The following is a 24,505-nucleotide window of genomic DNA, read 5'->3' as shown; positions in this document are numbered from 1 at the left end:
TACTTGTTAAAACCAATTAAAGCAGCAACAATATAATGAGGAATGGCAATCATGAAGAAAAATCACTCAGTGGAAGAGCACAAGTAGGTCTTACTCCATCATTGATGCCTCTTTTGTCTCCAAAATATGATCCGTTAAAATCCAAGGCATGGACATCTCAATGGGAAACTGGATTCTTCTGCCCATGGTCAGCTCTAAGAAGAATTCTCTGAACCACAGCTGGGACAGATCACAGCATTGCTGTAGGGTTTCTTTCAGAATAAATAAGGGAGAATTACACTTCTTATAGAAATACATCAGGTACAATACAACTGTGATTCTGATGATGTAATGCAAAACAAAAAAAAGCAGGTGCAAGTCACTAGAGCTGTACATAGGCCAAATAATCTAAAGCAAATTCAAAATGTAAAGCCCATGACTTTTCGTAAGAGTTCTGAACTCCTCACTGGCTCCCAAAGTGGTGCCTTATAGAAAAAAAAGGAGTGGAAGTGGACGAGACTATCAATTAAACATAAATCTGTGTACACCAGTAAAAAGGGATTTCTAGTTTAATTTCTCAGCTGGGGGCTAAGAAAGTCATACACTGAATTTGGGAAGTAGCAAGTGAAGGAGGCAAAATTGCACTGGAACTACCAGTACCATCCCTCCCCTACGGAGGACTGAATTGCTCCATGTGTTCTGTTGATTAGATGGGCAGGAAATGACAGACAGACACATGAAGTAGGATTAAAATAAGCTACTAAGGATGCTGTCAAGGGCCCAGAGGTGTGCTCCCCACCTCTCCAGAAAATACTTGGTACAATCCTTCTTTTCCCAAAGGCTTGTGAACTAAAACAGGAATAAACTTTTTACACTAAGACCTTCTGAAGACCTTTTGCAGCGCTGTTCCCCAGCAGCACTACGATTGATATTAACAGGCTCCCCCTTCTCCAAGGGTAAAGGAGACCAGCAGCAAAACAAAAATGAAAGACAACACAGCATGGTGATGACAAGGACTAGGTACACTCAATGTCAGTAGGTGAATTCTTTAGGACAGCATGTTTCCGATTACAATTAACTGAATAGTAAGAGTAGTGAAATGACATCGAATTTACCACAACAGAGAATTTGTTTCCTCTGTACTTAAAACAAAAACAAAAAGTCTCCCAAAACACAAAAACTACTTCCTTAAAAAAATTTCAATGTGCATAGGCTTATTGTTTATATAAGTACATACATAAAGAAAATAGAAAAGGGAGGTAACAATATGAAATTTGACGCATTAGAAACAAACGTATAACAAGGCAAAAATCCCACCACAATGCTAAGTACCATCTCAGAAAAAGTTTGGACAGACCAAGGCTTTTGATAAATAAACCAAAGGTTAAGTTGACTTAGGCAATCGGAAACATTTTCCAGGTCGTGTTAGAGGTGTTAGGACATGCTAAGCTGGACACTGATCATCTACATATCTTACCACTGAAATTTATCAAATGAGTGTAGAAGAAAGACTCGCGATGGAATTTTTCTATGTCCAATATGGTGGGCCCCTCAAGGCTACTTCTCAAGGTTTTCTTGGAACCACTTTTGTCAGCAATGAGGGACTCTAACATAGTTCTCACCATGTAAAGCTGTATCATTAAAGGAAACAATTATGGTGGAAAGGGGAGGGGAAAAAAGGAAAATACATATGGTACATTAGTTGAGCAACACTGAGAATTACTATCAGTAAGCGACTGCTCCACTTCAAACTGAAACTGGTACTGTGTGGATAAAAGCCTTTGAGGCAAGAGGAACAGGTGCAACACTAGCCTACACACCAGCACAAATGCCTACCCATGACAAGGGGACCTCCACTGACACTCAGTAGCAGACCACTTGCAGTGGAACAGTTCACATCATCACAAAAAGTAAAAGTAATAAGTAATGTCTTACCACCAAAGTTTAAAAGAGGCGGATAGATGTAGGACTGCCTCAGAAACTTGTGTGTCACATGCAATAGCTTTTCCAGTCCCAGAGACTTGAGCTGCTTCAACAGCTCAGCAGAGTTTAAGGACTCTGTCATAGTGCGAACCATGAAGAGCTAAAAACCAACAGACAGGGGCAGGCAGGGGAAGAGAATCCGTTAATAAAAACACATGGGTAAATAAGGAACGGGAAAGAGAAGCAGAGAAAACGTGTTAGTTTGTTAAAAATGAAAAGCAGCACAGTAAGCATGCAGAGGAGGTCATACAGAAAGGTTGTTCAGAACAATCACTGCAATCTGGGGCTCCCTCAAGCAAAGGGAAAGTTCCCATTCATTTCAGAGGATGCTCAGAGAGCCATTAGCTTATCAAATGATTTAGAAAAGATTTCCAGGTAGCACCAATTACCCATTTTAGAGCTGCATGAAACTGAGGAAAATTTATCTAAAATGGATATATTTGACCTCTCACCTTCACGTCAACCCAGACAGACAAGTATGCCAGCCCAAGAGCAGAAAAAGCAGACAGAACCACATACTCTAAACAGCCTATTGCAAAGGTGAAGCAAAGCCCTTATAGCAGAGGAGAAGCAAACTGGTGGTGATATTTAACCTTTTCTTTCACCCCAGAAATCAAAGCAATTTTTCTGCAATTACCAGAACAAAATCTTCATTAAACCAATCTTATGACAAATTAAGTAATTTTTTGTTACCCAAAATTATTAACCATATGTGCTCTCTTTCCCACAGATTTTAGGTATTCACAAAGGTTTTCACAAACCACAGTAGCCTTAAATTTTTCACCCCAAGTGCTCAGTACCTCATTTTCTCAGATGAGCTATGAATATCAGACCATACACTCTCCAAACAAATCCACAAATGAAATAAAAACTACATGGAGGTAACAAGAATGGACATCTAGGTATGGGATTTTGATGACTACCACGGAAAACATTTGAAATATCTCATTTTAGTGGCAGCAGCAGACAAATTAGATTCTAGGGATCAGCTTTATCATTCACTTAACACTGTGAGTGATTTTGTCAGAAGTCATATACTTTCTCATATTTTAACAGATATTCATTTATATTTTAAATATATTTTAAAACTACTAAACATCTACTGAATAGTGTGATTTAACAAAAAACTTTCACCAACCATACCAGAGATAAAGTCAGTCTTGAGTCAGTCAGGAAACAATTCAAATAATTCAAAAATATTTTTTAAAAACATTAGGAGCTCAATGAGAAAATATTTGTTCCCAGAAAATCAAATTAAAGAGACTGAATATTTGGAAAAATTATGTATCAGAGTAGAAAATTACAGCAATCTAGGCAGAGATCTTGATTAAGTGCACATAATTTTGCAAATATAAATCAGAGTAGATTTTTTAGCATTGAAGAAAGACTGCAATAAAACCTGCAATTTTAAAATAGTTAAGAACAGAAAGAAAACACCACATGCAATAATTGTTGACAGGTATCACAACCACCAGACAGGAAAATACCTGAGTGCTGGAGGGTCCAACTGCACGTCTTGGGACTTTGATGTCAAAACCACTTTTAGGGTCCTTCTCTCCCCTTAGAGCTGGGTCATTGAATGGCTCATGACCTGCTTCCCAGTCACACACTGTCTTCCTTATGGCCTGCAAAACACTGAACACAATTCCCACAGCTTCAGACTGCAGTGTATCCAAGTGCCCTGATAGAACACTTTACTTCTTTTAAGTATTCTTTCATGAGCACAGGAACTTTGCAACAGCATTCAGAAACTCAGGGTAGTTCCAACCCAGAACAAAGAATTTCACCAATGTCTTCAAGCAGGACACATCCACAAAATAACCACTCCATGTTGTTTATCAGAAAAGGTAGTCTAAAGCCCTTAAAGACAATCTAGTTCCAACTTTCCCCCTGCCAAGGGCAGGGATACCTTTCACTACATCAGGTTGCTCAGAGCCCCATTCAACCTGGCCTTGAACACTTTCTGGGATGGGGTATCCACAACTTCTCTGGGCAACCTGTTACAGTGCTTTATTATCCTCCAAATAAAGGATTTCTTCCTAATACCTAATCTAAACCTGCCTTCCTCTTTCAGTAAAACCATTGCCCTTGTCCTGTCACTAGCTGCCTGCATAAAAAGTCCTCCTCCCTCTTTGTCATAAGCCCCTCTAAGGTACTGGCAAGTTGTAATAAGGCCTTCCAGAGCCTTCCTTCCTCCAGGCTGAACTACCCCAGCTCTCCCAGCCTGTCTTCATACCAAAAGTGTTCCAGCCCCCTGACCACCTTCATGGCCTCTGGACCCTTTCTAACAGGTCCACATCTTTCTTGTGTTGAGAACCCCAGACCTGGATCAACCAAACCACATTCATACATTGAATTTGTAACAGTGAATACATATTCACTGTGAATTCAATTAATATTCAATCAAATCAAAGTAGATTATTAACCAAATTAAAGAGAGACAATGGTGGCTTGAAATGAAAAAAAGCCAAATTCCTGTTTCCAGAAGAAATTCCAGAACTGAGTTGAATTTATACAAACAGCTTCATACTCTTAGCTCCAAATACTAAACTGGAGCTCAGATACTTGCCACTAACACAGTCAGACATATCCTGTGGCATGCTGAATGATCAAGAAAATGTCTCATCCCAAATCTGAGCAGGTATGAAAGGAATATTTTTCTATTTCATTAAAATCCTGTGACAGAAAGACTCTCCTTATAAATCTGATAATATGGAGCAATTTATTTATTTTTAGCTTGTGATAATATTTTTGTGTTATAGCATTTAGCAACAGCCTAATTAGCTAAGGACTTTCACCTCTAAGAGCTTTGCAATGAAATGTGGGAGTAAACAAATGATAAACAAGTCAAGATTAAAAGCAAACCATTAGTGACAAAAAAATAAGGTCAGGAAATGTCACCAATCAGTGACAGATGGAGCACTGGAAGAGAAGTGTAAGGCTAATAAGCCAAAAGCAGCAGAAGCTGAGAAATGAGGCAGAATGCTAAGAGAGGCAGAGAGAAGAGAGAATGGGATAAACATGAGACACAAGGAAAGGAAACACTGGAATCATTAAGTGGACAGGGAAACCTTCAAAACACAAACACTAATTTTGCTTTCAGTATTACTCTATTTGTATTTTCTTAAAATACAAATGAACAACAGGGAACACAGGGCTTCCTAAAGTAGTCCTAAGAGGCTCAGGACAGCCTGAACTCCTGCTGTAGCCACGCTTGAAGCCATTCACTTTTAACCTCAGACTTCTACAACTTCCAATTCATATCCAACCAAGCTAACCATGAATGCCAGACAGATTGGGAGTACAGGCTTAGACAAGTAAAATTTAACATCTGTGCAATTCTACAACTAATCTACTAAGAACTGGAGGAAAGAACACAGAAAAATATTAAAACAGTAATGCTACCTCTGAATGACATTTTTCTTCTTTTTAATGGCTTGTCTTAATGGCTCCCTAAGTGTGACCTGGGCAAAGTCCTGAAGAGCTGCATAAATTGTATGACGAATGGCATGATTGAAAACACTTTCCATTCGTCCCATCAGCACCTGAAGACCTTTGATCATGGCAATCACCTGCAAAATAAAACTCCACATAAATGTATTTTTCTTATTTTGTTTGCATATTTGTACAAACGGTGCATTTTTAAATGAGGAAAAAAATGAGTTACAAACAAAAAAGGATAGATTTGCTTTGCTCCTCCTATATACTGAATGGAGGAACACAAGCTATTTCAGAGTCAGCACAGGGCAGGTTGTCTTTTTGCACTGGATATGCAAAATGCTTATACGGAATGTTCTCTTTTGTATAGAATTAATCTTTGGAAAATCCCTGTAGAAAAACATTTCTCTTACCTCAACCAAAGCAAACTTCTCTTCACTAGTATAATTGTATCTTGTTGCTCTTTCATACTCTTCTGCATTGTCAGGACAATCTTTATTAGAATATTTGTCCGTTGGGTGAACCAGCTTCCACGAGTACTGCAGTTCGTAAGGCAGAAGAGGGATCAAAAAGATAGGGGAAACAAAAAGAAACAAAAATGCCTGAGAAACACAAAACACAGGTGGACACAAATAACATGCTTTGAGAAATACTGCAGTGTTTTCATGAATATTTGAAGAACAGTATTTGGTAGTATATTCAAACTTTGCATAAATTCTGAAACTATTATCTAGTGGAAATGCCAAACAATAATTTTCCTAAAAACTTTTCCTGAAAACCAGTGATTCTGTATTATTGCAAAGAAATGCAACTGAAACTTAACAGGTATTGCACTTAAGGGTGTTTTTTTACTGTGCAAATGTTAACACAGACAAAAGTTTCTTCTCTGTTTCACATATGAGAAACACAGAAAGACTTCAGAACACAAGAAAAAAAAAATCCATCAGACATACAAAAAGAGGAGCTTTCTACTTGATGAAATAGTCACGTTTAGATTTCAAAACACAACCAGAAAACTGCAGGTTTGTGTTGTTGGGGTTTTTTTGGGGGGGAGGGCTGATTTTGTGTTTAATAGGCTGAAAGGTGTGGAAATAGTTGTATTATCTGTGACAATATGATCTGCACAGCATGCACTTCTCTTAAATACTGCCTTTTCAGTCATTGCAAGCATAGCTCAAAATGTTCCTGAGCAGTGTCAGGCTGGCCATACAACCATCAGGGTACCTCAAGTGAAAAATCCTAGTCACATTTAAATACAATTTTCTCACTGTTTGAGTTCAGCACAAAGTAAGATCTGGTTGACACCACCTTAGCATAAATGCTAGATTACACAGCAATACAAATTTGCCTACTATAACAGATTAACAGCATTGATTCACCTATGGCAAAGGGGAGCATCACACCCTGCAACCTGAATGCTACAAAGACACTGGGGAAATGATTAAACAAAGATTTAGCTTTTTAGAGGCATTAAACTGACAGGGTTAAGATGCACAACAAACATATGCTATGAGTTTTTATCTGAACATGACGCATGTAGCTAGGTTCATGGATACTCAGTGAAGGTGAAGACAGGAAAATAATTAGGATATTTCATATCAGAATAAATTCTCAGTAGGACAGGAAGAAGGTGAACACAAACTTGAACTTAGATGAGAAGTATTTATGGGAATCCATACAAACTAGAAAGACAATGAAAAGTAGTGAGAATAGCCAAAAAACCTGCTGTGATGCTCAGAGAAAGTTTGTCCTGGAATGACTAGGATAGAAACAGAGCTAAGAACGCGATACTTCCTTCAGAGATGTAATAACATAGGAAGATTTTCACTGTGAAGAGACTCTGCATGCAGCAACTTGTGATGACAGAAAGGGTACAAGTCTAGGAGCTGCAGAGGCAAGGAATAGATGACAGGAACTTCTCTTATGAAGAGAAAAGAACAAGATTTTCACCACTCAACACACTGTGGACTTAAATAGGAATAGGATAATACAGGGAAAAGCATGACTCATCTACTGGCTTTTAAAAGAGGCAGTTAAAAATAAAAATGAGAGAGAAGATTGGTTCTCCAGCTATGCCCACTGTGACTGCACTGGAGTTGCACAGTACAAATTATTTCATGCTCCCTGAGACATCTGAGGCAGAAGAGGAGCAAGTCTGACTCCTCTCATACAGCAAGTCACATTTCAACTCCTCCTAGGACATGTTTTGGTACAGCTAAGGTACACAGCTTCATCCAATGTCTGCAGCACAAGGACTCCTGCATCCTCCTCTTCAATTTCTGCCTTAAGCAGCTCCTTATTGGAAAAAAAGCTCATTCACTTTTCTAACTGGCATCTGTTTTTAAAATACACTATTACAATATAGAGAAACTCAGCACATTCTTTATTTCCCCTCCCTCATCTCCTCTCACATTTTCCTTTTCCTGTACTTTCCTTTTGACCAAAAGCCCAATCTAAAGCCAATGGGAGCGCTTCCATCCATTTTTGTGTGCTAAAACCATAAATGCTCCAATTTACTCAGCGGTGATGTCTAAACACAGCCAGTTGGAGCTGTCAGCACAGATGTTTCTAACAATATAATTTTAAACAATGTTTAGAAGGAAATGATGAAGTCTTAGTCTACAAAATGTTTGTATTAAGAGTGATATTAAAACATCTGATGAAGGCTCACAGGTGACAGCCTATCCATTAAATAGAACAAGTTGAAGGTACTGTGTGAGCTACGAGCTACTCGATCTTCCAAGCAGTTACATTACTCCTACAGTCTGAGAACTTCATGTGCCATCCTCTAGGAATGAGGTTTGAAGCAGAAGAAAAGGAGTGAAGGAAGAAGGAAGAGCGAAACTAAGGGAACAAGATTCTTGTTGGGTCCCTTCCAACTCAGAATATTCTGTGACCCTTTGAAAACACAGCATGCATTTTTCAGTCCAGTAAAGCAAAGCTATTTCATTCTGTCTAACCTCACCAAGTCACCTCTTTTTCATCTGGTTTTATTTCCCACATTACATACCACTTCCATGACATGGGCACTCCACTGGGAGAGAAGCTGCAGGCCTTGGAGAGAGAGATCAAACAGCTTCCGATATTCCGCATCTGTTTTTTGAGCTTCCTGTCGACCAGACCCAGTTACCACCTAGACATTATTAAAAAAAAACCAAAAAAATCCACACTCAATTCCACATCAGAACATGCTGTATTCAGCATCCACAACCAAATTTCTAAATTGATTGAAGCACTAAAACAGCATCATATACCAACACCTGCTTTACCATCTAGCATCAGATTTTTCTTCTAGAGACTTATGAAACTTCACAGATTTTGGTCAAGATGGAAATCACTGGTACCCCTAATGATCACAATATTGTTGCAGATGAATTCAAGAAATCAATTATATACAATATACATAGCTATTTGTTGTCTCTGTATACTATATATGTATGAGTGTATGTATACATACGCATTTCTGTATTCTTTTCTGATCTCTTAACTTAGTTTAAACTGTTACAAGCACCTGTTTGGAGTAAGGACTAGACAACATATTCTAAATGAGACATACCAAAATTTCTAGGATAAATCTGAGATACATAGAGAGAAAGAGGTAGAAGGATGTTAGAGTTTGTATAATGAGTCATTAGTATGTTAAATTTAAATAGTGCAAATATAATTCAGAGAATGGGGATTAGACCTGCAGCCAGCTTTTCTTGACTCAGGTGGCCAAGCTTTGTCATTTAGTTAGCCTGAGATTTACCTGTTTTTCAGATACTTAATAGTAACTGTTAATGAGTGACATGCAATTTGCACATGCAGCTCTAACCCCACTCACCTCACTGTTGCTGTAACGAGCCAGTTCAGATATGAAACGCATATGGTCTTCTCTGATTTGGATCATCTGCTCACAAATATTGTACTGGGGACTGCTGCTGGAAGATGTGCATGTCCATCTGGTTCAGAAGAAAAAAAAAACCACACCTAAATAAGTTTTGACAATAAACAGCACAATTAATACTGCAAAGAAAGATCCACAATGCACTGCTTTTTTTTTTTTTTTTAACACATTTTCCTTCCCTGCTGTTTGAGGCTTTTCCTCTCTTCGCTCTACCTCTACCCCTGCACAAGCCATTAGTGACAAACTGCCCTTCTGAGTTCAAACAGCATTTCTTCCAAGTCTTAAGAAAAAAAACTGTGTCTGTTTTGGGAGTTTTTTATTTTTTAAAAGCTGCTGCTATGAAATACAAACCAGCATCTCTCTTCAAGGGCACTTAGGAAGAAGACCAAAAAGAACTAAAAGGTAGGGCAGAAGTACAGGTATAGGCTGTAAGATACATCTAGCCACCTGCAGATATTTCTTTGTTTATTATTGTTGAACTCTGAAGAGTGTCTAGTATGCTCCCAACTATAAAAAAGGCATTATCAAGTACTATTAACATGTTATGAAGAGGCACACAAAAAACATGCTACCAAGAATGTCATGTTAAATAGCCTCATATTTTTAGTAGCTCAGTAGGCCTATTGCCATTGATTTTCTCTTAGCAATTACATGCAAGTTATGCGTTCTTTTTCTGCAGGAATAAAAATGCAAAGCACAACATTCTAAATACATGTAACTGCATGGAGGCAAAGGTCTTGCAGGAGCACAGAAAGGTTCACTAAAACAAAGCAATAACAAAAAACCATGGAACCATTAATGCCACAACTGGTTGCATTTTCCCACCATTTTATTGTGCTGCACACCTAGCCAAAAAAAAAATAGGGGGGATACAAACTAAGTTTCTGCTCCATGTACAATGTACACATGCCTATTAACCCATGCACTACTACTGCTCACCTTTCTTAGTAAAATCCTTCATTTCTTTTAAAGAAAGTTTCATATTTAAAGGAAAAAATAAAAACTAAATTAGTGTAAGATAAAATTAATTTCTTACAACCCAAGTGATAAGAAACGTCACAGATACAAGAATGAGCTCAGCAGCATAGAAAGGTTTTTAAATCATGCTTCTCCACTTGTATCCATTACATGAATTACATTAATAGTGAAATACCCACACCAAAAAGATGATGAAAATCCTATTAATTACCACAGACCCATGGACTAACAGGTGAGTATGAAAATATACTCCAATGGTCAGATCTTCCCCATCCCAGATGCTCCATTCTGTTTCTTTCTCCTTCCTACCTGGATTTATTTTCCTCATAATGGGCACTGGTCTTAATGTATCTTGCAAGTTCAATCTGCATGTCACCAAACAGTGGGACAACCTGCAACTGCTGTACACAGGGAACAAATCAGATTAGACAAATTAGTAACACAAATTGTAGTGAAAGGAAACCATTAGTTACCCATATTATAACCCAAAGTGATCTTTTTTTCTATTTAAATATATGTAAAATGCAAGAGAAACTACCTTTAAAATCACATCTTAACCAACCTTAAAGTACTTGTCTATCTTGGCTAAATTTATCCTTTTCTTTGCATCCAATTTATAGATGTTACTGACACTTCCATCCATCAGGTATAATCCAAAGCCCATCACCTGAAAAAGGAAAAATATAAATCTTCCACAAAAGCAACTCAGAAGTAAAAACCTGTCCGTCTGTTCTTCATATAATTCAAAAAGTAACATTTTAAAACCAGTCCTGAAACACCCAACCTCCTTCAAACAGAATATATTTTCAAATACATAAATTTCTGTACTATTCTTTTTCACCTGTATTAGCAGTTTTTAGATTAACATCAGCCTGATCAGCTACCCTTAAAAGATGCTGCTTGTTTGTATAAAGGTTTAGCATAAAAATACCAAAATCTCACTGAAACAAGAGTCTCGCTAATTTTAGAGCTTTTCTTTTCACTTCTATTTTATTCAAATTCTGTACACGCAAACTGATTTGGTAACAGAAATTTAGATGTAACATCTCTGAGTGACTGCTTTTCTGGCTTTCAGTGCCTCTCTGAATTACACACACAAGAGGTCAGAAGCACAAAAAAAATCTAATTACATTTTGTCCAAAGTATTTAATTAACATGAGGTTAGAAATTTATCAGAAAAAGGTTCCAGAGGGTGGTCGGGCATTGGAACAGCTCCCCAGGACAGTGGTCACAGCACCAGCCTGACAGAGTTCAAGAAGTGTTTGGACAATACCCTCAGGTACATGATGTGACCCCTGGGGATGAGCCTCTGCAGGGCAAGCAGCTGGACTCGATGATCTTTGTGGGTCCCTCCCAACTCAGCATATTCTGTGATTCTATTTAGTATTTACAGGAGGAAAGCAGAGCAACTTACTGTGTGCTCAGCATCTATACTGAACCAAAGGCCTAAATACAAAAGTCACACTGGGCACCCTTGTAGATAGAACATAAATACTCTAGAGTTCATGTGTGGTTTTAGAAAACTTTCATTTACCCCTAAAAAACAGAACTCTTCAAAGGTTAAACTTCGAAGTGACTCAAAATATTTGCCATTAGGCAGATTTTTACCTCTTACTCTCTATCTTTTCTTCCACTGATAATATCAGACACATCTCACGCTGCCCAGCACCCTCTTATTACAGGTAGATACTCCAGCTAACTAAACTGGTTTATTAATCCTAATTTCAAGATACTTGTTCCCTGAAATATTTGATACATAGCCTCACTTCCAAAAGCTTCTGAAACAATCTTGCCACGTATCTAAAATAAAATGCAGTAGCTCCTTTCTCCTGTCATTATACTACATAGAAACACAATTCCATAGAATTGGATGCAGTTCAAATGGGTCAACTTTGATTTATGAATGACAAAAATGGATTAAAAGCTTTCAAATAATTTCAGCGTGTAATACAACAAAAAGACAATGATGGGGAAAAGCAGTAATTTGAATTATTTGCTTAATCTGGTTCTTTTTAAAAAAACAAAACCAACCAGAAACAATCTGGAATTCAAACACCTGTGGCCTGCCTCATTTTTTTTTTTTTTTTATATTGTACTCAAAAGAAACCTACTTTCAAAAGCATATGTTTCTCACTGGGTGTTAGATACATTTTGTTTTCATAGTAGTCCACACACAAATTCACAATATCTGCAAGCAGCTCTTCATAGCCAACAATCACCTCCAACTGCTGCTGCAAAGACTGGAGAAAAAAAGGAGAAGTATATTAGTTAACTAGTTACACTCACTGGGAAAAAAGTTACTACCAAACTGTAAGAGCTTTATTTTAATACTTTTGCAAAGCATTAGGTACAGTAATTTCACGAATACAAGCCGCACCAATTTGACCAAAATTTTGGTGGAAACCCGGAAGTGCGGCTAATATTCCGGGGCGGCTAATACATTAACAAAATTCTAAAAGCTGCCAACACGGAAGTGAGAGCCCGCGGCAGCCCCAAGCCAAGCTGGAGCCCGGCCGGCCCCGGCTGAGGTGGGAAAGCCTGGCAGAGGCGGGGCCAGCAGTGTGGGGGCGGGCGGCAGAGCCTGAGCCAGCAGGGCGGGGCAGGGGGGGCGGCAGAGCCGGGTCAGTAGGGCGGGGGAGCCCGGGAGAACTGGGGCTAGCAGTGCAGGGGAGCATGGCAGAAGCAGGAAGGCCGACGGGTGGGGCTGCCTGGCAGCGGGGGAAGCCCAGCAGAATCGGGGCCAGCAGCGTGGGGGAGCCCGGCGGTGCGGGGGCCTGCAGTGCCGGCCAGGGCGAGGAAACGCGGCGGCGGTGCAGATGGGAGGGGGCGGCCGGCGAGCCTGGCAGCGGCGGCAGTGGCTGGCCCGCCGGCAGGGCTAGGGAACGCGGCGCGGCCGCCGAGCCGGGCGGCGGCAGGCCGCCGGCAGGGCTAGGGAACGCGGCACGGCCGCCGAGCCGGGCGGCGGCGGCGGCAGGCCGCCGGCAGGGCTAGGGAACGCGGCGCGGCCGCCGAGCCGGGCGGCGGCAGGCCGCCGGCAGGGCTAGGGAACGCGGCGCGGCCAGCGAGCCGGGCGGCGGCGGCGGCAGGCCGCCGGCAGGGCTAGGGAACTCGGCGCGGCCAGCGAGCCGGGCGGCGGCGGCGGCAGCCCGCCGGCAGGGCTAGGGAACGTGGCAGCGGGGCGGTGCTGACGGGAGAGGGGGGCCAGCGAGCCCGGCGGCAGCGGCAGCACCACCCGGCCAGCCCCGCCGAGCCGTGGCGCTGAGCTGGGCTACCCGGCCCCGTCGGCAACCATGAGCGGGCCGAGCCTTCCTGGCCCCGCCCCGAGCCAGTAAAGCCCGCTATGCCGCGATCCTGTTACTAATTGGCCAATTTGTGAAAGCTGCGCATGGATTCTCGCGACGAACGAAAGTGCGGCTAATATTCGGGGTGCGGCTTATCTATTGTCAAAGACAGCAACATTGTCGAGGCACCGGAAGTGCGGCTTATAATCCGTGCGGCTTGTATTCGTGAAACTACTGTAACTTGCAAGAAGACAATTCAAGCTTACTTGTGTTATCTTGTTGTGGTTGGCAAGAAACATGGAAAGGTTCTGAGACTCTTGAATGGACTGAGGATCTGCCATTTTCCGCAGGAACTGAGCAGCTCTTTAAAAAAAGAAGAAAAATTGTATTTCCCTTGGCTAGGACTGCTTGTAAGTAAATCTAACTCCTCAAAAATAAAATTAAAAGTTCACTCGAAGAGAGAGATGGACTTAGTAAACCAGTTTATTTTGGATAAATTATCTCAAATTCCTCACTACACCCCTACTTAGAAGATCCAATAAAACACAGATGAAAAAACATTGGCTGTATCCTTCAAATGGGTGCAGCTGTGCCTCTATAGATCTAAGCCACTCAACAACCCAGAAAAAGTCAGTTTTCCAGAAAACAAGTGTTTGGCCTCCAGAAACACACTCCAAAGAAAAAGAAAGGCAAACCAAGTAAGTTTAAGAGATCTCCAGGCACAACAACTACAACAGGTGGAGGTAGAAACTAAATCTCACATAAGTAGAAGGAACAGAGATAAATTTGGCTAGTCATTGAATAGTTTTCTCTATGCAGGACCACAGATGCTAGAACTCGCATAAAGGCTGTCTTGCCCTGCTGCTCTCTGACCACTATGTTCAACAGAAGATACCTGATACCATCTGGTAGGTCGAGTACAAAAACTGGCCACAGGTATCTCACCCTCTTGTGATTGCTATACCTGCAATCACAACGATTTTGAACAGCAAAGCTGAAACATGTTAACAAGTATAACTTTCAGCTACAAATGTCAAAAGTGGATGCTAAGAACAGAATAGATCAGAACAGGAGTAGCACAAGTGACCAGAAAGCCAGCTTCCTCTCTAACTTACAAACAGAAGCTTTACTGAACAAAGTATATGCATTACATTTAGCATATACCAAGACATAAGTATTTGACAACCTGGTATTAAAGGCAGAAAAACCTTTTATTGCAGGAAGAACAGCACAAAGAAAACAGACATGCTCAATTGCTTAACTGCAGTCAAGCCATCAAGGTAGCTTGTCCCACATGTGCAGACTATTTTTGAAGAAAAAGGTGTCAGAAAAAAAGCAACTGCTGCCATCTTGTGGGAGACCTGAATCCTGGCAGCAAAGCCGGGTCCTGCTGCCCCTTGCCACTTACCGCTTGTAGGCTGAGTGGTCGTTCTTCACACTGCACTTCATATTTTTCAACTCATCCAACACCGCAAACATGTTGATGAATTTGCCCAGTGTGATCAGATAGGCTTCAGACACAAAGTCCTTCCTTCTCTCCGCGTGGCACAAGCGTCTCACCTCCCCACAAAACCGTTCAATTGCGTTTCTCTAAAGGGGGGAAAAGACAGAAAACAGGGAGTAAAAGCCATGACATTTCCAGGCAAAAAGTTTCATCATGTACCTAGAACTGGTCCAGTGAAGCAGAAAAATGTTTAAAGCACGCAAAACTAGTAAGGCATGAGTACAGGCCTTTCAGGTCCTCCTCTGTCTACTTGATGCGTGCTGCAAGTGTCACCAGTGATTTTTGCCTGACACAAGAGCCAAAGTTCTTCGCAGATAAAAGTAACTAAAAGTACAAATAAAGAATAAGGCAAGGGGTACTGTTTTTTAAACTAAAAGAGGGTCAGTTTAGACTGGATATAAGGAAGAAGTTTTTTACAATGAGGGTGGTGAGGCACTGGAACCGGCTGCCCAGAAAAAGTGGGGATGCTCCATCCCTGAGAGTGTTTAAGGTCAGGTTCGATGGGGTTTTGATCTAGTCGAAAATGCCCCTTTTTCATTGCAGGGGGGTTGGATTATATGGTTTTCAAGACTCTTTCCAACTCAAACTATTCTGTGATTCTATGAAGTTTAAAATCCCTCAGAAAAAAGGGATTTCATGCTCTTTAGTGAGGAAGTATATATGAATTAAAAGGTAAATTAAAGGAATGCTCCCTTCAAATAAACAAACAAAAATCCACAGCACACTGTACATGCCAGCTCTCTTAAGTCATCCTGGCACATGCTTGAGGGCTTATTTCCAAGTGCACACCAGGGCCATTTCAGATGGAGATTACAAATACAAAAAAGACAGTAACTTCAAATAAAAAAAGGAATCTGCTCTGACTCTAGAGCTCTAATCTGCTTGAATGAAAAGAGATTGAATGAAATGTAACATTTCCTGTTGTCTTCCCCAAGCGGGGGTCGTACTGAGTGCAAACAATCTCCGCCTTTCTGTGTGCTCCAGGCCTCAGAGGCTCTAGTTGCTCCATCTCTGAATAATGCCTGAGTCCATTGAAATAGATGGCAAGCTGCCAGGAGGGAGGAGCAGGCAAGACAGACTGCTATTCTCTAGCTCGGGTGGCTGGCAGGTCACAACAACTGGGTTAGCTTGCCTCATTTATGAATCACCATAGCAAAGTTGCACCTGCTGCTCTGCTTTTCAGGCTTGTGGATCCCTCATTCCTCAGCAAATGGTTTCTGTACTGTTCTTATTATACAAGTGGAACAGATTATATTTCTATTTCCTTTCTTCCTAAAGTGACCGATCTCTGTCCCCATGTGTTGCATAGGGACTATATGCAATAACGTTTTATTTTATGTTGAAAGTCTTAATGGAGATTGACTCAAGTTTTTAAGATAGGCCTTAAAAATTCTGCCCTTCTGTGAGAGAATATGGTGTGTTTTTTCTAACATATAGTGATTAGGTTCAGTACCTGAGCACATGATATGAATTATACAAAGCAGACATATAAAATTACAAGCCTAATGAAAAATTCTGTTTCCATTTCTTTTACCTGAAAATACATAAAATTCATCAGTTTTGTGACTTCTGGCTCCAGAACTTCCACAGTTTTCTCATAAATTTCTACTCTGTTAGGCTGCTCATTGCACTTGACCTGTGGATAATTAAAGAGGTTGTTATACCTGGAATTTTGCCTGATAAAGTTTCAGCAATTAAGATCCTGATAAAATGCATTATTATCCTAAAGAGACAAACTTAAAGACAAAAATTTCCACGTTTGGTAATCCTAAGCTAATCTTCTAAGCTTTATTGTGTACAAAAAAACCCCAAAACAATCTAAAATTTTCCTACTACTTTACAGCAAGTAATTTAGTTGTCAAACACATTTGTAGTGTGTGTAGGGTGTAACCTTTCACATTAAGCCACTTGCTCAAAATCATGCACTAAAACAGGGCCAGAACTGTAAATTAAAACAGGTTACCTGACCTCCACTCTAAATATTTAAACCATAGGATAAGCCTTCCTTGCATTTCAGTATAAAAATAATTGCGTTACAAATTCGTAAAAAAGGAAGGCGTCAACTCATGGTAATAATTTTCTTCAGTTTTCTGACGCGTCTCAATACTCTTCCCACCCCACTCCTGTACAGCCACTCCCAAACACTTGAAGCTGACTTGTGCCCTATTCATAGCAGACATTTTTTGTATACAGATCAAGAAAGCACTGTGTAGCTCTTGACCTTTAGAAAGTGGTTATCTTCTTGGTAGTATCTAGCAACTTACATGTTTAACCTGAATGTTACTTGTTACATGCTATGCCACCTGTTTTGAATGTAAGTACTAAGCTGGAGAGTGGGAAGAGCCCATTCTCTTAAATGAAAAGTTGACCTCAAGCAGATCCCACAATCAAAAATCTTCCCTTTAAAGCACATTACTTCTGTACTACTCTTGAACCAAAAAGTAAGACTGTCACAAACCCCATGAGGTACTGCTATAAATGCCTTTAAAAAAAAAAAAAAATAAAGTGTAACTGGTCCCCAAGTGCTAAAAGACACTGTTCTATGGCACGCCCAGCTAAACAATTCAGGAATCAAAGTAGACTTCGTTTTGGATCTCACTGACAAATCTCTTTCTGTGTAACTCCACACTGAAACAAGACAGAAGTTCCCATGCTGCATAACAGTAGAGTTTTCATCCATTACCTGGGGAATGGCTCTTGAGCAGCTTCTCCATGTGTATAACATGATTGCATATTCCTGACCTTCTTCTAACATTTCATTCTGTAGGGAAGACACCCAATATAATTAGGAATTGTAATACAAAAGGATTATATCCATGTATCTTTTATCATTCCAAGCCCTTGCCCAAATGAACCTATTATCAGAATGTATATGTACAAACACATATATATTGCATGCTGAAATGATACATCATCAATGATGATCTCCCCAGATGAGACTAGTTTATGTGTTGTTCTTTCTTCCCAAAACTAATGACACTGTGATCTATAAGTATAAATTGAAATGCTAATTTTGGGGTAGAGCAGGGTGATGGGATGGTGTTTATTCTTCCTTTTAAACTCAGGGACTCCAGGTGTAATGTTCAAAGGATGAAAGAGTCAGCATATGTAGAACAACTTTTTACATGGCAGAGGAAAGGTACAATATCCAAACAATCAAAACAGGTAAAGGAGTAAAAGTAGATTGATGTAAACATAAATAATTTTCAGTACCATGTACCCAGGTGTTTTATCTGCCCATTCCACCATTTGTGAACTGGCCTCTAGAATTATAAAACATATTATTCCTAATTTTCCAAGAATGCCATGAAAGCAACTAACAACATTAGTTGCTCAAGAGGAAAGGTAATTCAAAAAATTTTTATGTAGCATATTTGAAAAAAAAAAAAGCCACACATTTTTTCATTTTACCTCCTCCTGGAAGTGCGTTGTAGATAACCTGTTTTCTGTGACCATAATTCTTACAATGAACTGCAAGAAGAACTATTCCCCTCCTTTTATTCTAATAATACAAAAGTGTCTATCAGAACATCTACTCACCATGCTAGAATGGACTGTAGCTTGCTCAATGTATCTTGCAATACCAGTGACAAATGCATTTCTGTCTTCAAAATTAGTGTTGAAGTTTGGCTGCAGAGAGAGGTAAACATGGAATTAAGTCTTCAGTAGCAGCATCGTTCCTACAAGGAAAAACTGAGAACCTGGCATTTTTCAGCCTGGAGACAGAAGGCTCTGGAAGACCTTATGGCAACATCCAGGACCTAAAGGGGTCCTGCACGAGAGCTGGAGAGGAACTTTGTACAGTAGCATGTAGTGAAAGGACAAATGGGAATGGATTCAAACTAAGAGTAGGTTTAGATTAGGTATTACCAAGAAATTATTGACTGTGAGGGTGGTGAAGCACTGAAACAGGTTGCTCAGAGAAGTTGTGGCTGACTCATCCCTGGAAGTCTTCAAGGCCAGGCTGGATAGGGCTTTGAGCAACCTGGTCTAGTGGAAGGTGTTCCTGCCCGTGACAGAGGGGTTGGACTAGATGGTCTTTAAAGACCCTTCCAACCCAAACCATTCTATGATTCTAGGAAAAGAATTTTCATATATATTGCCAATAAAACACACTTGGGGTTTTGGGCAAAACATACTCTTTCTTAACAGCACTGGGAAATGGAAAAACTTTTTCCTATCATGAGAAAATACCTGGTAAAGAAGAGATGATGGTGGAGGCTCAATACATGGTTGCTGATCCGGCAATGGTAATTCCTCCAAGAGATCCACATTGGACAAGGCATCCTCCAGAGTTACTTGAGCAGTCATTTTGCACCTGGTTAAAAAACACATACATACATATCACTATGTAGATGTATACACATGGATATAACTGTATATGTTACTATATACACAGTAAGCAAATGAGTAACATGAAGAGCAGGCAACTATTTATAATATTGTGGGAAATGGGAAGTTTCCCTTCAACCAAAACAGAAGGGAAACACTCAAACAGAAACTAAGTTGATTTTCAAATACAAGTTTTATTTAAACTTTCGAGTTTTGTCCTTATTTTTAGGACTTGAGAAATATTTCTCCTTCCCCACTGCTGGACACCAACCAGAAACACACCAAAAATACAGGAAAGAATGATTCTAACGCTCAGTTTTGAGCCAATGTGCTTTCAAAACTTTATGTACTACAGCTTCTACAACCACATTATCTTCAGGAGACCAGGCTGTCAAAAGGCACCAGCAGTCTCCAGTGTTTCATGTCCCAGAACATCCAAATCTGCTTTGGGTAGCTGATGCTAGACCCCTCAGGGCCACAGAAATCTCCATAAACCTTTGACTGCTACCACTGCCTGGGGTTTTGAAACAAGAACAGCAATGGGAAGAAATATGGGTTATCTGTGACCAGTGGTCAAGCACTGGAACAGGTTGCCCAGAGAAACTGTAGAGTCTCCTCCACTGGAACTTTTCAAGAAGTGTCTGGCTGCAATCCTGTGCCATGTGCTCCAGTATGACACTGCTTTAGTAGGGAGGCTGGACCAGGTGAGCCACTGTAGTCCTTTCCAACCTTACCCATTCTGTGACGTGAAAATTTAGGAAGAAAACATGGGGTGGAACAACTCAGTCATCCACTTTTATATAATGATGTACTCATTCTCCTTAGTGGAGTGAAAAAATATTGATCATTAAGGTTATTATCTTTAAACAAGATGTCTCTTATTTTGCAAGTTATTTTTCCCCATTGCACCTATGGTGCAAGAAGCAGTTGAGCCCTGCCCTCAGCTCTAACCAGGAGTAAAGGAACATCAAGGACCCACATCCCAGAGGAGCAGTACCCTACTTGGCAAGGAATCGTGGCCCTGTTCCATTCCCACATACAGTGAGGGTACAAGCAGATCCCAAGGCAGCTTTGATAAAAACTCACTGCAAGACAGCTGGTATGGGCTGGTGGTCCCACCACTCACTACACTTTTACTGGCCTGGCAGAAACACCTCCTCACTTTCTCTTGCCTAATTATAGATTCCTGGACAAAGATCCACAAAATTAGCATCTTTACCTCCAAGGAAGTGCTCAGCTGACAAAAAGGAACAGAACCAGAACCTAAACTCAAGGAGAGAAAGCAAACAGGAGTGATTACCTGCCTATCTCCAGAGACCAATCGTGTTCCAAGCCATTGCTGCAAAGCTATTGTACCACATATGGAGACAGCTTGCCAAGACTTTATAAACAACCAGGAAAAAGATTCAGAGGTCTGTTTCTTCTTGAATGCCCAGCCCAAACCTTGCTCACAGCCTGAGCATATCTGTCTTTGTTAAAATAAATAAATAAACCAGTGCTGATATTGTGTAATTTGTGATCCTTGCCAAAAAAGGGATGAAGGACTGGACTGACAGAAGTGCTGGCTGGTAAACCTGTGCCAGGATGTTTGCCCAACATCTGCCTACACCCAGATCAAGCGCCAACACAAGAACCACAATTATTTTCAAATTAGAGAGCAGTAAAGAACGTGGTGTCCTCCCTTCAATCAATCAACACATGCCAAAAAAAATTCCATGGTTGGGCAAAAGTTCTGTGAGGAGGTCAGACTGAACAGTTTTACCCTGGAGGAAACTCAGCTGCCAAGAAGTCAGAACATCTACAGATGAGTCTATATCTATAGACACTTTATATATGAGTGTGAATATCTATAAATCAAGCTTTAGCTAAAAAAGAAAACAGATTAACTGAGAGGCTCATGCCAACTTGAAACTTTTCTTGCTCTTAGCCTCCCTGTCAGAGTAGAAATGCCCAGTGTGCGACTGCTCTGGAATATGCCAGGGGTATGATCAACAGACCCATAGCCCTCTCCCCCACTGGACAGGCAAATGGCTCCAAGAAAGCACTGCAAAAAATGTTCTAAAACCCACACTGAAAAATGGCCCACCATTCTACACCAAAAACTACTGCAACTATCTGTTAAAGGGGAGGTGTCACTGCATGCAAGGAAAGTATCAGCACCCTGTCCAATCCACACATCTTCCTTCTCCTCCTAAAACATGGTCCACCAATTACTTGGGTCCCCTGCTGTTGAGCAGAGTAAGGCATTTACAAAATCCAAGCTCCTGACTTGTACTTCCTCAGCATTACTGGAGAATATTCTGAAGATGTGGCCCATACATTCCCATTCTGAAAGCACACCTGCATGCTTTCGGCCTCAATATTTACAGCTGCACAGGAGTAATCCTCCAGCATCAGTGATATTCAGACTATAAGACATTAGACTATCTGTGGATTTGTTTTTAATACTTAGAAGACAAATCTAAAAATAGAACCCGAAATCCCAGCTGACTTACACTGCCATCTATTTAATAGCACAGGTCTGGGAAACTCTCACTAACAAGTCAGGGGCAGAAGGAAGAAACAAAAGCTTCCTGCTGCCCTCTGGGTTGTGAAAAGAAACACGGGAAGGAACATTTTTTGAAGCCTTTCAACATGATTTTCCAAAGATCAGCATTTTTCAAAACAGGAAAACAAAAGCCACTGGGCACAGACAGTTGTAAATGTCCTCCTGTTCTGAGGTTGCTCACTGACAGCTCCACTTTGCAATTTTGCCAAAGGTATCCACACACCTGGTGTTTCCTTGGCCAAGTTCAATGTCCCTGCTCTCCAGCCTTTGCACTCCAGTATCTAGCAAGACACGAAAGAGGAAGCAGCTCCTTCCTGCCCAGCTTTGAAATAGTAGCAAGGGTGTTATTCACATTTCCCCTCTGCTCCCCCAGAAGTGAGCAGAGGAGTTTTGACAACAGCAACGGCAGGGACAGCTGGAACTGATTCAGGGGTTTTCTCCTTTTCTTTACCTTTGTTGATAAAACAAGCGCTAAAAGACAACAGCTGTTTCTCATGTACAGTGATGAAGGCTGGCAAAACTAGATTTTTCCCTCCCCCTAAGCTCAGAAAAATTAATATAAGAAAAGCTAAAATTCCCAAGACACAAAATTGGATAGCTTTGCCTCTTTAAGAGCCATGAGTTTTTAACAGATGAAATAACTGGGCAGAAGAGCTAGTATTTTAACAGATTCCTTTATGGCAAAGAACATAAGAAACTTCAAAGACCTACTTTAAAGAAAAAAGTTTGATTAGGAGTTTACATAAAAGAGAACAGACTAAAATTCAGTAGTCATACTCATCATTACAGTTATACATTTATACATTGGGACATTTACCCAAACTGAGAATTTTTTTCTTACTAAATTCCTCCAAAGCTGTGTTTTCAGTTCTGTACTCACATTAGATTTCCCAGGACAGCTTTTCTCAGAAGACATGTAAGCATTACTTCTGAAATAATATTTTTCTTTTTGGTATTTTTGGATTATGACCCATCCTTAAAGCACTAAAGTAAAAATGCATGGTTGTATACACAACTTAATTACTGAACATTCAACACTCATGATCTGACATTCTCCCTTGAGGAGAGAGAGAATCGCATATATCAGGAAGCTAATTTGCTAAATTTTGGTGTTTGATGAGCACACACAGCTTTCTAAGCAGGGGACAGCAACGCCTGTGCTGATTCTCAGTTCCTTTTTCTGGATTTTGAAGCAACAAAATCCCTGTCTCAAAACGAACTTCAGCCTCACAGTACCAAGTCCCAAGGATCAAGAAATATCAGTCCCAGGGTTTGGGGTTTTTTAGTATATTAGTGCAAGGCCATAGACTAGCTTAAACTAGGATATTCTCTTTTTCTTCAGTTCTGAAGGAGACGAGCACCACATGGGCCTGACCTGCTCAGAAGAGCTCATGCTGTGGAGAAGTTCACTGAGCTGCCTGTCACATTTGGTCCACCAAAAAAAAAAAAAATCAAGCCAAAAAAAGGAGGCTCCTTTAGCATTGTATACATTTTGATTTAACTTCAGAACTGGATTATTATTCTTGCAAATATTCACCAAAAAAGAGCTGGCAACCTTTTTTAAATATCATAACTGCACCGTTGCTCTCAGCCATGCATGGTAAGCAGTGTCCTGCTAACAACACTGCTTTGGTATCTAGAGGAAATGATTGTTAGCCCTAGTAGAGATAACCATTTCCACATCTTCATCCTTACAGAATAATGTCTAAATCTTTGCAAAAGGTCTAGATTCTTAATTCCAAGCATATCAGAAAACAGCCAGCATGCACCTCTCAGCCATGCTCTTTTGGGCCTCCTGAAGCTTCAGATTATTTAGAAGAAAATATGAAAAGGAGTAAATTTTGGGGACAATGTTTTGGACAAAAAAAAAACAAAAAAAAAACAGAAAACTAACCAGAAGAAATAAGAACTACAGGAGGTAAGGACTGAGAAAGCAGAGAATAGAGCACTAATTTCAGAATCACTGTGAGAAAAAGGACTGCTGGAACTATCCTGTTCTCAAACTCGGAGGTTAAAAAAATCCCCCCAAATTCTAGAGAGTTAAATAACAAGCTTTTAAGTTTTCTTTCAGTGACACAGTTAAGTGGGACTCAGCCTACAAATAGCTAAAACAGGAAAAAATATGCAAAATGATACTTGTACCATAGTTCTCATACATACTCACCAGCAATGCACACAATCCAACAGATATAACTAGCAAACAGATATAGCTAGCAAACAAGTTAAAAAAAAATGAATGCGGGTAAAGCAAATGAACTTAGGAAACTGTACCCTTATTAAGCTCTTCTTATAAGTGTAGAAATTCTCACACAGTTCCTCTTTAGCCTCTGGCCAAGGCTTCCCAGAAATGTCCTCTAATGGTCTTATGAATCTATCCAGCTGATTTTCAAAAATATATTGATCCCCAACATAAAAGTTCTACTTCAAATAACTGGGTTCAATGATATCTACTTACTGGTGAAATTAAAGCCCTTCACCACAAAAGTTATCAGATGTAATGTTATGGCTGTATAAGACAAAATAGGGAGATGATGAGACTGGTGTCATATTACCACAAAAATTTTTTAAAAACCCAA

At 40.3% G+C, this 24,505-nt stretch overlaps 1 protein-coding gene across 1 annotated transcript in view; it reads right to left on the bottom strand.

The window, feature by feature from the left end:
* Window positions 1-24,505, bottom strand: part of CYFIP1 (cytoplasmic FMR1 interacting protein 1) — a 76,045-nt gene that overhangs the window by 38,899 nt on the left and 12,641 nt on the right. Inside the window, exons 2-17 of the mRNA XM_033053449.2 lie at window positions 19,244-19,367; window positions 18,590-18,679; window positions 17,733-17,810; window positions 16,584-16,685; window positions 14,954-15,135; window positions 13,812-13,908; window positions 12,376-12,504; window positions 10,827-10,931; window positions 10,574-10,665; window positions 9,224-9,341; window positions 8,411-8,533; window positions 5,814-5,939; window positions 5,368-5,534; window positions 3,450-3,597; window positions 1,457-1,610; window positions 95-251 (exon numbers count right to left, since the gene is read on the bottom strand). Of these exons, the coding sequence (XP_032909340.1) occupies window positions 95-251; window positions 1,457-1,610; window positions 3,450-3,597; window positions 5,368-5,534; window positions 5,814-5,939; window positions 8,411-8,533; window positions 9,224-9,341; window positions 10,574-10,665; window positions 10,827-10,931; window positions 12,376-12,504; window positions 13,812-13,908; window positions 14,954-15,135; window positions 16,584-16,685; window positions 17,733-17,810; window positions 18,590-18,679; window positions 19,244-19,360 (1,985 nt within the window). The 5' untranslated portion in view covers window positions 19,361-19,367. The remainder of the gene's footprint in view (window positions 1-94; window positions 252-1,456; window positions 1,611-3,449; window positions 3,598-5,367; window positions 5,535-5,813; window positions 5,940-8,410; window positions 8,534-9,223; window positions 9,342-10,573; window positions 10,666-10,826; window positions 10,932-12,375; window positions 12,505-13,811; window positions 13,909-14,953; window positions 15,136-16,583; window positions 16,686-17,732; window positions 17,811-18,589; window positions 18,680-19,243; window positions 19,368-24,505) is intronic.

This window comes from Catharus ustulatus, chromosome 2 (genome assembly GCF_009819885.2).
Source record: "Catharus ustulatus isolate bCatUst1 chromosome 2, bCatUst1.pri.v2, whole genome shotgun sequence".
NCBI classification, from domain to species: domain Eukaryota; kingdom Metazoa; phylum Chordata; class Aves; order Passeriformes; family Turdidae; genus Catharus; species Catharus ustulatus.
Note: the sequence above shows the minus strand (reverse complement) of the source record. Positions and strands in the feature narration are given on the sequence as shown.